This window comes from Phalangium opilio, unplaced genomic scaffold (assembly GCF_054372755.1).
Source record: "Phalangium opilio isolate 3A_F unplaced genomic scaffold, DU_Popi_V2 ptg000078l_1, whole genome shotgun sequence".
In the NCBI taxonomy this organism is placed as follows: Eukaryota; Metazoa; Arthropoda; class Arachnida; order Opiliones; family Phalangiidae; genus Phalangium; species Phalangium opilio.
In genome coordinates, this window is record NW_028324186.1 from 5,766,562 (window position 1) to 5,779,551 (window position 12,990).

General features: G+C 38.1%; 4 protein-coding genes across 4 annotated transcripts; 2 read left to right on the forward strand and 2 right to left on the reverse strand.

The window, feature by feature from the left end:
- Positions 1–256: 256 nt before the first annotated feature.
- On the reverse strand, positions 257–1,792 carry LOC149655968 (uncharacterized). The gene is made up of 6 exons (XM_089845083.1): positions 1,131–1,792; positions 978–1,063; positions 809–919; positions 539–753; positions 412–480; positions 257–356 (listed from the first exon to the last, which is right to left on the reverse strand). The coding sequence occupies exons 1-6, from the start codon at positions 1,366–1,368 to the stop codon at positions 257–259; spliced, it is 819 nt and encodes a 272-aa protein (XP_089701209.1). The 5' UTR covers positions 1,369–1,792.
- A 573-nt stretch (positions 1,793–2,365) lies between these two features.
- Positions 2,366–3,168, forward strand: LOC149655969 (uncharacterized). Its single transcript, XM_089845084.1, has 3 exons — positions 2,366–2,965; positions 3,101–3,109; positions 3,163–3,168. Exons 1-3 carry the CDS (start codon positions 2,627–2,629, stop codon positions 3,166–3,168), a joined length of 354 nt encoding a protein of 117 aa, XP_089701210.1. The 5' UTR covers positions 2,366–2,626.
- LOC149655970 (uncharacterized) lies at positions 3,161–4,282 on the forward strand. Its single transcript, XM_089845021.1, has 3 exons — positions 3,161–3,271; positions 3,335–3,428; positions 3,530–4,282. The coding sequence occupies exons 1-3, from the start codon at positions 3,176–3,178 to the stop codon at positions 3,940–3,942; spliced, it is 603 nt and encodes a 200-aa protein (XP_089701147.1). The 5' UTR covers positions 3,161–3,175; the 3' UTR covers positions 3,943–4,282.
- Positions 4,283–6,162: 1,880 nt separating this feature from the next.
- Positions 6,163–12,240, reverse strand: LOC149655971 (uncharacterized). Its single transcript, XM_089845085.1, has 8 exons — positions 11,935–12,240; positions 11,742–11,862; positions 7,210–7,355; positions 6,996–7,140; positions 6,817–6,915; positions 6,679–6,754; positions 6,397–6,615; positions 6,163–6,321 (listed from the first exon to the last, which is right to left on the reverse strand). The coding sequence occupies exons 1-8, from the start codon at positions 11,945–11,947 to the stop codon at positions 6,163–6,165; spliced, it is 978 nt and encodes a 325-aa protein (XP_089701211.1). The 5' UTR covers positions 11,948–12,240.
- Between the last annotated feature and the right edge of the window lie 750 nt (positions 12,241–12,990).

Consider the following 12,990-nt stretch of genomic DNA (forward strand, 5'->3'; position numbering starts at 1 on the left):
TGCCGAATACAAAAACGACAGTTTTTACCTTGAAATTCTTCCTCTCCTCAAAAATGGAGAGCATTAGCTCTTCAATATATAAATATTTTTTTTTTCATAAATGGGTACGATGTACCACGCCTTGGTACGTTTGCTATAGGCACGAGTATCCCTGTAAACCAGAATACTTAGTTTTGTTTGAAATGATCAAACTAGCGCTTGCACGAGTATAGAACGTTATGTTATTTTGCCACGAACATAATAATAATAAACATAGTTACTTTGGTTTCTCATCTTTGGTATACGCCCTCTGCCTGTCACAGTGATGGTTGTGGTCAATGGCGGCCAACTTGACCCTAATTTGGTAGCCCCAGTACCTGTGCCACATATTAGTGTCTAGCTCATGAATTTCCAAAAAAAAAAACCTCTTACCCAAAAGCGATTCTTTTTGGTGCATACATTAGTATTAAACTGTGGTAGCTCTCGAGAAAGCCTGTGTGCCTGTTAAAAAAAATTGTGGACTACTAAATGATGGTAATGTCGAGGTTCTGATACATACCTAAAGTTTGTGAAGTATCCCATGTTTTTTATAAGGTACTTCCTTAAAACTTCACTCCTTAGTTTAATGAACGTGGGAGAGTTGGCTTCCAGCCACGGATGTTTCTCCCGCTGTTCATCAGTTAGGGGCTCGTGATCGCAATGGTTGAACTTGCCAATTTCCATGTGCCACTCATGCTCGTTCAGCACATGATGGAGGCAAGTCAACCACAAACTCTGCGTTTTTGTATAATGCATAATGTTTCTAGGTCTGGTAAAATTGTTAAATTACCTTCATGGTAAACACCTGACCCTCGCAATTCTTTGCACACCACCAGAAGTGATTCCTTAAAAGTCGAGCCCAATGGCACAGCGCCCGGTGCTCTTTGCTTTTAAGTCCAATCTATTGGAAGTTCGAATAAGACAAACTGCCAATAAAAATTTTGAAAAAAATTGCATACATCATTTAACCTCTTGAGAATAATTTTTCCCCCATGCCAAGTGTCCCAAGAGTGTTTGACTCCAGGCAAACATGACTCGTCTTTTCCTGTAAAAAAGTTTATGTAAAGGAAAAATTGGCAGAACTGTGGTTAGTCTAGAAGACTAGAACTAACTTAGCTCTCCTGAAATGGCCGAATGAGCGTCTGTAACGACCTCCTCCACTCTGACATTGTGTTGTGAGCCAAGGGTCAACACTTCTTGGGCAGCAGCTTTGAAAGCTAAAAGTTCCATGTTAGGACTTTTGCCCTCCGCATGTCTTACATCTTTGGTCATAACAGAGACAATTTTTTTTGTCTCCGTGTCCGCCAAAGTGTAAGAACAAAACATAGCAGAGTGTCCGGGACTGTCCATCCTTCCATCACCAGCTAGAATGAGTTTTCGTCCTGATAGTGACTGAAAAGTTTCCTTTTGGGTTTTAACCCAGAAACGGTCAACCGCAGGTTTTAAGAAATGGAGTTGATAGCTGAATGAAATAAAGTGTAGCGAATTGTGTAAAGGTCATAAGAAATTATAATTTAATGCCGTTATAATAGATTAACTTTAACTAACATGTCAATCCACTACAAAAGTAACAAGGGAAAAGGATTAGGCTATCCGGGTTTCTCGCTACTTGACTCATTTCAGGAAGCGTAAGTAATACTAAGATTGATTTTCTACTTCACCCTCCCTTTAATGGCTTAAAAGTCATAAATACTGATCCTCTTTCATCTTCGGTTCTACCGCTGATGGCCACACACACGAATATATCTTATCTTTAGTCCTGCTACCAATTAGGCAGACCAAGCGCAACCGTACAATAAAGTAATACATTTACCAATTCTATTTTACTGGTACCTTTTGCTGGTATGTACGTTAAATGCAACTCTCAATGCTTTTTAGTGAAATAAATGAATAGTAAAGATTGTCAAAATTCGTTGGAGGGAAACTGCTAAAAGAAGGGCGAACCCTTCTGCTTTGAGTAAGGGAAAGATAAGGACTAATGACTTGAGGATATGGTTTTATGACTGTTGGGATTTGAAGGAGACTTCTTTGGCCAAGGAAGTCCGAAATTGGCTTATCTTCAAAATCTACCGGAATAGAATTTTTGCAGGGAGGTAACAATTATACAGGGTGTTTCTGAATGGTCTATCAGAAATTAAACGGGGGTGTTCTTTGGGTGATTTCGACTCAAAAATATTCTATGCCATTTTGCCCTAAAAGAGCCACCGTTTTAAAGTTATGATTGGAGTGTTTTACGGATGACCCCTTAGTTAATTTAGCATCGCCTTTCAGTTTCTTAATTAAATTTTAGGGATCATCCGTAAAACACTCCAATCATACCTTTAAAACGGTGGCTCTTAGGGCAAAATGTCATAGAATAATTTTGAGTCGAAATCACCCAAAAAACACCCTTAATTTCTGATAGACCTTTCAGAAACACCCTGTATAATTTCGTGGTATTCACATCAGAAAAGATCATGAAAGGGACTTTAGGGGTAATTCACATGTTAGACTTTCATTATACTGGGGCTTCTCAATATTGACCCCACTTTTTTGGCGTCTTTGGTTTTGAGGAGATCTAGTCAGAATTTAGTGAAGATTTGCCCAAATAAGACGTTCAAAAAGTAACATGGAGGAATTGCCTATCGCGATGAGATCGGGCGCTTTGGAGCCGTTCAAGAACTGTTGTTCTTGTCGGTCAGTATGTTCTCGCGTTAGTGGCCGCCTATCCTGCCCTTGCAAGGCCAACGGTGTGGAATGCACCGATCGTTGCAATTGTGGGTTGGTGGGGAAGAAGGTACTTGTATGCCAAAATCAGGCAAGACCAAGTACCTCAAGTGCCCCACCACCCGAAATTCACGATCGGGAAAGGTTGGTGGTGGAAGAGGAAAGGGCCAGTGAGGAGTCGGACTCCCAAAATGAGGAGCCGCCAGAGGCAGCCTCTGAAGAAGAACCTTCTGTGGTGGAGGTAAGCTTCATTTATTTTCTTCTTGGTAAGGGCATACCCTAAACTAGACCTCACATTACGTACTTAGCACCCACCTAATTTCAGTATAGGCTAATTTGTGTATTTGATTAATGATCTCGTTTATCATTACAATAGACTACTCCAGCGGAAACTAGGCCGAATATACGGTCGAGGAAACGACCTCGCCTGTCCACAAGGGGTAGATACCCTATGGACCCAGCCATGAGGGTGGCATTCGTCGAATTGGCGGCTTCGGACGAAGCAACAGCAAGGTCATCAGGCGTCGAAATATCTAGATCTGTCGATGTATGATAACTAAATGGTTCTTTATAATCGAATTGTTAAGTAATTGTAACGAAATTTTTCTAGGATATTATCGACAATCTAGATACACCAACGAAAGATCAGTTGCTTCGTCGGTTGGCGCGTATGATTCCAGAAACGGAATCAATTTTAGGCGAAAGTAAAACATTTTCTATTATATACTTAGTCAACCCATCCCTGTTTTACCTTTATTTTTTTCTCCCGTGTATTTGAAGTTTAAAATTATCATTTGTTGTACAGTTTTACGTGGAAATGAAGCAGCACCACCAACGTCTCCCACACCCCCAGGGCAGCCACAATGGTGCGTTTGTGGGGTCTGCCAGCACATGCCCACAGACAGAGAAAATGTGTGCTGTGGAAGAGTCAGGTGCTTGACTCTTGGGCCCCAATTTCAGTTATTTTGCTTAGAACCCATGGTTCTCATTTTGACGATGCGCTTGAGGGGCGAATTAATCCTGGAAAGAGGGTTAGACATAGATAACGAAAACTTGAGATTTCAGGCTTACGCAAATCTGTGTCTAACCCTCTTTGGGTTCCTTGGATTGGGAAACAGGATGGTATTGCCAGCCTGTGGCGTAAAGCGCATCCGACAGTCATTTCCCAGCCCAGATGGGAACTATCGAGGGTTTCAACCAGGGAGATTCCCTGGATAACTGGAATCGGGGCTCAAGGGGGGGACGGAACAGTTTTGTAAATAATTTTGTGTATAGTTTTGTAAATAATTTTGTATATAGTTTTGTAAATAATTTTGTATATAGTTTTGTAAATAATTTTGTATATAGTTTTGTAAATAATTTTGTATATAGTTTTGTAAATAATTTTGTGTATAGTTTTGTAAATAATTTTGTATATAGTTTTGTAAATAATTTTGTATATAGTTTTGTAAATAATTTTGTGTATAGTTTTGTAAATAATTTTGTGTATAGTTTAAGTAGTATACTACTATAATATTTTAATAGTTTGTTTATTAATTAAAATGATTTTGCATCTTTATGTTATTAGTTTCATTCTATTTACACATTTGCGGTTTCCCCCTCCCTAGACAGTTACATTCAGTGGCTACATTTCATCAAAATATGTCATTATACTAGGAAGGAAGACTTTCCTTAACCCTCCCACAAACCTATATAAGCACCCAAACATGGTGGGATCAAAAGAAAAACTGGGATGTAAGCTGTCTACAGATGAGAAAAAAAACGGATAGCCCCACTCTCCCCCTTAGCGGTGGGGGTTCCGGTAGTTGAATACATAATGTATGTAGAATGACGTGGGGGAGGACATAGAAAGAGGAGAGCGAAAACAGTTTTGGGGTAGTAGGTCTACTACCTACTCTGAAAATCTAAAAAAGAGGCGCGCCTGAATGGATTCGATCTTAGGGTAGCTAGGAATGAAAATTTTATTTGTACAAAGGAAGGTCCCAATACAATTTGAAGGGAAGGCGACATGGGAAGGCGATTTTATCTACGTTTATGGCTCCGGCCAGTCGTGGGTAAGACGGGTTAAAATGTCAAGTTCAATAAGGGTAATAGCGAGGAAAGGCTAAAGTACCTCCCATTTTTCTTCGTCCCTTCTTTACAATTTACCTATAGTTCATCTCCAATAAATCGCACAACTAAAAACATTCCTGAAACACAATCGTGTATCCCCTTAATTTCTAATAACGTCACATTTCAAATAATATTAATGAAACTTTCTCTATAATTCTCTTCTATATTGGGGAGAAAGTAAAAGCACCCCTTTCTCTATATTCGGCGTCTCTTCTATATTGGGGAGAAAGAGAGTGGCGTCCGTGGGTGGTCTGTGGCTACCGCGTCCTATAATTATAGGCCCATACTTTACATCTTAGATTTTGACATTTTCTTATCAAGCATGGAGGTTGCCAAGAAAAGATAATTACCAAGATAATAACCATAACTTTGTAGGCGGTTTACTAGTGCCTAATGTGCTTAATAGTATTAATGCAACACATGGTTATTTTTGTATTAAATTTAATTCAAGTTGGCAACCTCAAGCAACTGCATTCCTTTAGGGTAAGCCTATCTCCAAAGACATCCCTAGCCATTTTCATTTATTTTAATAATCTTCAGAACCTTGCTCTACCCAATAGTGAATTTACGCGAGTTACCCGTACCAAAATTTGAGTAAGAATTCAGAAACCAAACCTAACCATCCAGCATAATCTGATGTATCACGCGCAAAAAGTGCAGTAGTGCACGAAAATTACCAACTTGTTTTTCTTCACTCAAAAAAGCCCGCGAGAATTCAACTACCTTTCTTTCCTCTCTCTCCTCTCCGAGCGGGATGCCCCCTCTCCCTCTTCCCCCTCTCACTAATATACCAGCCTACCAGGCAGGCAGTTCTCTCTCTATGCGTAGCTTCGTTTCCCTCTTCGTATTGCCATCGCGTACGGTAGCGATCTCTCTCCCCCCGCACACTTTCATTTTCCCTCTTCGTATCGCCATCGCGTACGCTAGCGATCTCTCTCCCCCCGCACACTTTCATTTTCCCTCTTCGTATCGCCATCGCGTACGCTAGCGATCTCTCTCCCCCCGCACACTTTCATGTTCCCTCTCTCTCTCATCGTTCGCGTCAAATTCCTTTCTTAAATTTTACCGGAATAAAATTCCGTGTAAAATCATAGAGACTAGAAAACCCCATATAGTCTCTATGGTAAAATTAAAAAGCGCTCGTGCTTGGAAATTGGGCCTTCTATTCAAAGGGAGAGGAAACTGACTTTTCCCCCTGGCTCATATCTTAACTTGGTTCTGCGCACGGTGGTACATAAAGTAGAACAATATTCAGGGATTTCATTGTCCTAAGGTGTTTGGGAAGCTAGAGGGGCAGGGTTCATACTCTGTATATGAAATTGTGGATTACCTGAAAAAAGTATCTTTTGCGAAGAAATGCACTTTGCAATGTTTCATGAGCAATGCTATTTTTCCATACTGATTCCCAGAAAGAACTATTCCATTGGCAAGTGTTAAATTTCCAGAATATAAGCCATGGAAATTGGGTTGGCTCTCCCATTTGCCCTAAAAATATTTCAGGAATTTGATTGTGTAAAATAAAAAATCCAATAATAGCATTAGGAAGTGGGGACAATTTACATTTAAATGTTTTCCACCTGCTCCTTCCGAGCATTTCCATGAATATATCAAGGCAGTTCCTCGCCTATGGATTTTATAGTCCAACTTTGAGTGACAATAGGAACACTTTGTGCCAAATGCTTTTTGAATAAGAGACGTTAAAAAGGGGGTGTAAACAAAACACAAGTTTTCACTTATGATTTCGTTTGCACTCAGTTTTTTGGGTTCCATAGGCGGGGGCTAAAACGCAAGGTGTAATTATTCATAAATGTCCTAGTGACTTTTGAACTCTGGAAAATTTACTTCATTATATTCAATTACAAAATCTTCATAATCAGTTTCTTCCTCATCTTCGGAATCAGGTGATTCACCTTCAATGCTTTATATATTTTGTAAATTTTCAAGCCATTTCTTTAGGTAAATATTATTATAAAGTAATACTCAAGATGTTCCATTTGTTCCCCAAAGGTTTCTTGTTCGATAGGGTCAGCTTCCCTATGTTTTTCACCCCCCTCTTCCTCTTCCTCCTCCTCCGGCTCTCTAAATTAATTATTACATTTATGAACAATGAAGTTTAAATAGTAATAGACCTCAGTAGGGTAATTAGTATGGTGTATTACATGTCTAGTTCCTCTTCTTCCATTTGAAACAAAGACCGCTTAACTCCTTTTATTGGTGAAGGGGTTCCTTTAGGGGGGGGGGTATCAGCGAGGGGAGACTCCATGGCCAAACCAAACTTTTTGTAGAGCGGGGTCTCTGGTTTGTCTATGAATATTCGAAATTTTTAAACCCTTTCTTTTAAATTTTAGATATAAATTTTTGTAAAATATGAACCTTTCGGTCTTAATCGAACATATTTCCTTTGAAGAGGAAACCCTGGTGACGTTTCCATTTCAAAAGTGGTAATGGGTTCTGTTTGAATTTCCTTTGAGAGCATGTTAGCACTCGCTTGGGACTCTCTGCTAACCAAATCCTTGTTTCTTTATGATTTCGTAGGCATAGAAATATTAGTTAACGATATATTTATTATCATATACTTTTTTCAAAGAGATATTGTCTTTGTATTACTTAAAATGACCGTGGGTCATTTTGGTAAATTTTAATTTTTGAGGGTCATATTCGGGGACTATAACCTCCCGAGCAACAACTTCGATTTTTTAATTGATAACAAATTTGAATAGATGCATAAATAAGCTTTTATATATATATATAAATTGACCCTGCTATCTAGTTTCTAGGGCACTAAATTGACGTTTTTGCTTTTTCACGAAAAATGATACTTTGAAAAAAAAAAAAAAAATCCTTTTTTTTTTCGCAAGAGCTCAAAATTTCTACTTCAAATAGTGATTGAGGGTTACCTAAACAAATTTTAGGAATAGTTTATTTTTCTGAGCCTCTAGTACGAGATTTTTGGAAAGATTTAACTGGAGCTGGCAAAATGCATAAAATACAATTGATACGAAACATTTGTTTCTATCGACGTCCATGATACTTTGCACCTAATTTTGTCACATTGCATAAATATTAGAAGAAAGTCAAGTTCTTCTTTGACGGCTTGTTGTACCTGGGGCACATACCACTCTTTATCATATACCGCCGCTACATAGTCACCGATAGCAATATCTTCAAAAGCGAAGTTATGGGAGTTTTCGTGTATTTGATTCTCTGTTTGGTAAAGTTTAACTTACGAACTAATTTCATCAGCAAAGATACGTTACATATTGAGTTCGGAGACTGATACAGGAATAAACTTATGATGACTTCGAGTTCCAATCACATTTAAAGCTTTACAGAATCTTTCTGCCATTGAAATTCTATATGTTTTAACTTCACCTTTAGTCACGTAGATACATTTTATTCTATTAATGTGTTCATATGTGATGTAGCCCTTACCGAAAAAACCACCTCTAAAACACGTCTTGGGTTGGGCTGAAGACGTTTTTTAGAGGTTTTTTTTCGGTAAGGGGACTCTTCATCGATCCAGTTCATTTTTATCAATGGGCTAATCAACACATTAATAGAATAAAATGTATCTACGTGACTAAAGGTGAAGTTAAAACATATAGAATTTCAATGGCAGAAAGATTCTGTAAAGCTTTAAATGTGATTGGAACTCGAAGTCATCATAAGTTTATTCCTGTATCAGTCTCCGAACTCAATATGTAACGTATCTTTGCTGATGAAATTAGTTCGTAAGTTAAACTTTACCAAACAGAGAATCAAATACACGAAAACTCCCATAACTTCGCTTTTGAAGATATTGCTATCGGTGACTATGTAGCGGCGGTATATGATAAAGAGTGGTATGTGCCCCAGGTACAACAAGCCGTCAAAGAAGAACTTGACTTTCTTCTAATATTTATGCAATGTGACAAAATTAGGTGCAAAGTATCATGGACGTCGATAGAAACAAATGTTTCGTATCAATTGTATTTTATGCATTTTGCCAGCTCCAGTTAAATCTTTCCAAAAATCTCGTACTAGAGGCTCAGAAAAATAAACTATTCCTAAAATTTGTTTAGGTAACCCTCAATCACTATTTGAAGTAGAAATTTTGAGCTCTTGCGAAAAAAAAAAGGATTTTTTTTTTTTTTTTTTTTTCAAAGTATCATTTTTCGTGAAAAAGCAAAAACGTCAATTTAGTGCCCTAGAAACTAGATAGCAGGGTCAATTTATATATATATATAAAAGCTTATTTATGCATCTATTCAAATTTGTTATCAATTAAAAAATCGAAGTTGTTGCTCGGGAGGTTATAGACCCCGAATGTGACCCTCAAAAATTAAAATTTTCCAAAATGACCCGTAATTAAAAGACAACGGTTAAAGATAGAATAAATCTGAAACCATATTCGGATTCTAAGCTTCCAATACTCTATCATTAATAATGTTTATGAAATTATCTCGAAAAGTGAAGGTGAGTTGGACTTTATGTTTAATGGTACGAAAATGGAGTTTCCCAGACTCGAAAAAATGGGGGTATTTTCAAATTGCAATAAATTCCGAACCAATTAATATTTATCGCACGAAATCTACAATTGTTTATTATTTGGCCACAATTTAGTGTGCCTAAAATTTCATGATGATCGGCCGACCCATGGTGGGACGAGTTGTCTATTAGTCGTAGATTGATCCTGGTATGTCTTTCACCCTTGGAAATTACTCACACCGTCGAGTGGAGGTAGAGAGGGGTGTACACTTCCTCTGGGCACGCTCTTGTAAGAGGGGATAATGTACGCGCCCAGTAGGGGGGGTGACACTGAGCTAAGAGATAGCAGGGTATGACGCTTGCATACGTAGTACTGCCATTACTCTATAGAGTAATTTATTTCCTATATATTGAAATCCCTTTCACTTTCTAACCCAAAATTCCGATTCCGCGAAACACTCAAACGGCTAGCCTGCATGGGGGATATTTTGCCGATAGCAAAATGTACTCCCTTTCCCTTTACATTCTTAAAAGAAACCATACAATTTCAAGCATCACGAGAGAGGGAGATCACCTGCTGGGGTGTCAGCATTCCAATGGTTTTTGACTATAGATTCATTCTTTATCTAACCCCCTTTCTAAATCATCTATGAATAAGAAAAGAATACCCGAGAGGCTAGCCACTAGACAAAAAAGAGTAAAAGTGAATTCAAATATTTAATATAATTTGAAGTGAATCCAAATATTTCGAGTGAATCCAAATATTTCGAGTGAATCCAAATATTTCGAGTGAATCCAAATATTTCGAGTGAATCCAAATATTTCGAGTGAATCCAAATATTTCGAGTGAATCCAAATATTTCGAGTGAATCCAAATATTTCGAGTGAATCCAAATATTTCGAGTGAATCCAAATATTTCGAGTGAATCCAAACATTTCAATTGAGTTCAAATATATCAAATAATTTCAAGGTAATTAAATTTTAATTACAATTAATTTCACAAGTGGCTCGCCCCTTGAGAATACCACTCAAATCTCACTCTTTCGGATTTCAAGTAGTAGTAGACTCGTAGCTTCCCCCAGTGCTTTCCCTCTACAAAAAAAAAGCTAGACCTTATTTGTCCATAAAAAGGGGGTATGAATTTTGACTATCCCTCCAAACCTAGACGAGAACATGTAAACAAGAAAGATGGCCGCGAGCTAGAACGTTCAGGAGCGTTAAGCCTCGGTCTTTTGTGTATCGGGGACGGGTCCGAGTAACGGGAGTTTCTCAAGCATTTACAATACTGTATTACCATAAGTGGATCATATTACAGCTCCCTATAAGTACTGGACGTAGGTTATGCCTTTGTAAACAGCGTTTTCTTCCAAGACATCCAAGCCCGCCATCTATAGCTCAGTTTTACGAGTATAGTTTGCCCATTAACCCGGTAGTTACGTTAGCCTACGGAGGTTCCGGTTGATGGTAGCCTAATGGCTGTCAGACCGCCGTCAGTGTCGTGATTAGTGTGAAGCTTGTTATCGCGTTATAATTTTGATTTAGAATGGCTTTTGTTTTTTTTTTGCTAATTAGAAAAAGCGTCTAGGACCAATGTAATTAATTACAATCGTCGCATGCCCAAATGAAAGACACATCTGATCACAATTAAATGTGATATTAAAATCACGTTTTGTAAAACTGAAAAAATTGACCTGCATCTTTCGCGAACGGAAACCGTTAAAGCATTGAAAAAATTTGTCAGACTTTAAAAAGGAAAACAAATTTGTATGTTGACGCACATAACCTATGATTAGTAATAAATCAGTCAACTATTTCCGTTAAAAACCTATAAATCGGTAGTGTATTAGGGATGCACTAAAAATGTTCTAGCATGATGAAGGCTATTTTGAACATTTGAATTCATATTAATTTCCTTTTCAAATTTCAACACAGGCGTTTAAAAATTGTGCGAAATACCTATAGACCGCCAATTATTTTTTAAAATCGGAAAAATAAAGTGGACTTCTACTATTATATTCACAACCCAACACTATGCATGGAACAACTTGTTTCCTTCCGCGCTCTTCTCTCTCAAACCTTTCCTCATTGGCTACCACTTACTTCCGTTTGCTTGCCCCGCTTTTTAAAAATTTCTTTCGCGCCAAAATCATTCCTCTGGTTTAGTTCACAAATTCGCCGCTGCGTTTCGCATATATCCTCTTCCCTTCAGCGCTGGGAGACAATGCTGATGCACAGCGATGTTATATCGTCCAGTACTTCTAGGGAGCTGTAATATGATCTACTTCTGGTATTACGTTACATTTTCTTATCAAATTTTTAAATATACACCTACCACTCCCTAACATCATAGTACAATTATTTTTCACATAATTAAAATTTTGAACTAAAAATAACGAGGTAGAGAATTGGCCAGTAACGAAGTATAAGAAAAACTCACCGTAATTGGTCAAGAAGGAATGATGCAAATTTATCATTTTGAGATCCCATACCCATTCTACTCCTTTCGACTGCCCATCGTTCAAACACACTTGAAGAAAGTTTGATTCTATGCGTACTTTCTGATAAGCAAAACAGAAAGCGTTCAGTAAGGTCTAGCATACCACAAATTCAAAGAGTACCAAACATTTTACCTTTACTGGCCATTTTTAATAAAATATTTCGCGAACACACAGCGCAAATTCCACAGAAAAAATATCGCCCACACTAACTTTGTTTTCACAATCCAACAAACACTAAAACGCAGCGCAAAATCCGCAGAAAAAAATCACTCAAAATAAAATCGTTTACACAATCCAAACTCCAAGTCTCAACTGAACGTTTTTATTTTAAATTTACCGTACTCAAGAGAGAGAAAAACACGAAGCAATTACAAAAAATGGACTGGCGAATTACACACTCCAATAGAGCATGATTCGCATTACGCGTCGAGTCCAGATTCAGGGAAGATAGTCTTTGTAACCCACGTGACACAATTCATCCACTCGTAGGGTATGGTCCTTTTTCAAATTTTAGGCCACCGCCCCGCACGCGACCGCCATCTAGCGTTCTAGATCGGAAATAAACCGAGCCGACGCTACCTTTAAAGTGTCTCTTAAATGTTCTCCAAGCTAGATGAGGATGGGAAGGGTTTAAACTACACATATCGTCATATTGACGGACTAAATCCCTATACCAATACAAGGCATGCCCTCGTAAAAGGAGAGGCAATGCAGCTAACCTTTATTCATTTGAAAGCTTGTGAAATTTTGCATATGCCTCAAAAGCGGCCAAAAACTCTGTGGCATTATCGCTAGACGATCCAATAAAAGATAACCTTTCTGGTGGCTCAATAGGGACTTTTCCCGTCTGAGGACTTGAACTTCTATTTATTAACGTAGGTAGATCCCTAACTAATTTATCCCAACTAGTAGCTATAGCTTTATGTATTGCTACATTTTGGGTAGAATTATCTGCCAATGTTTGTAGTAAGGGTAGTATAAAGGCTTTTAACTCCTATTCGGGAGTGTCTGGTCCCAATTGAGGGATTCTTCGAGACGGAGATATTTGGGTTCCGATAGTTCTTGCTCTAGGATTTGGTAAAGTGTTTGAAAAACTAACTTTAGACTTATCTTTTTTGGACGTTGATTTTGGAGAATCAAGGGAATAAATCCCAGTTTGAGGAGCGAAATTAGAGGGAGTTGAACTTC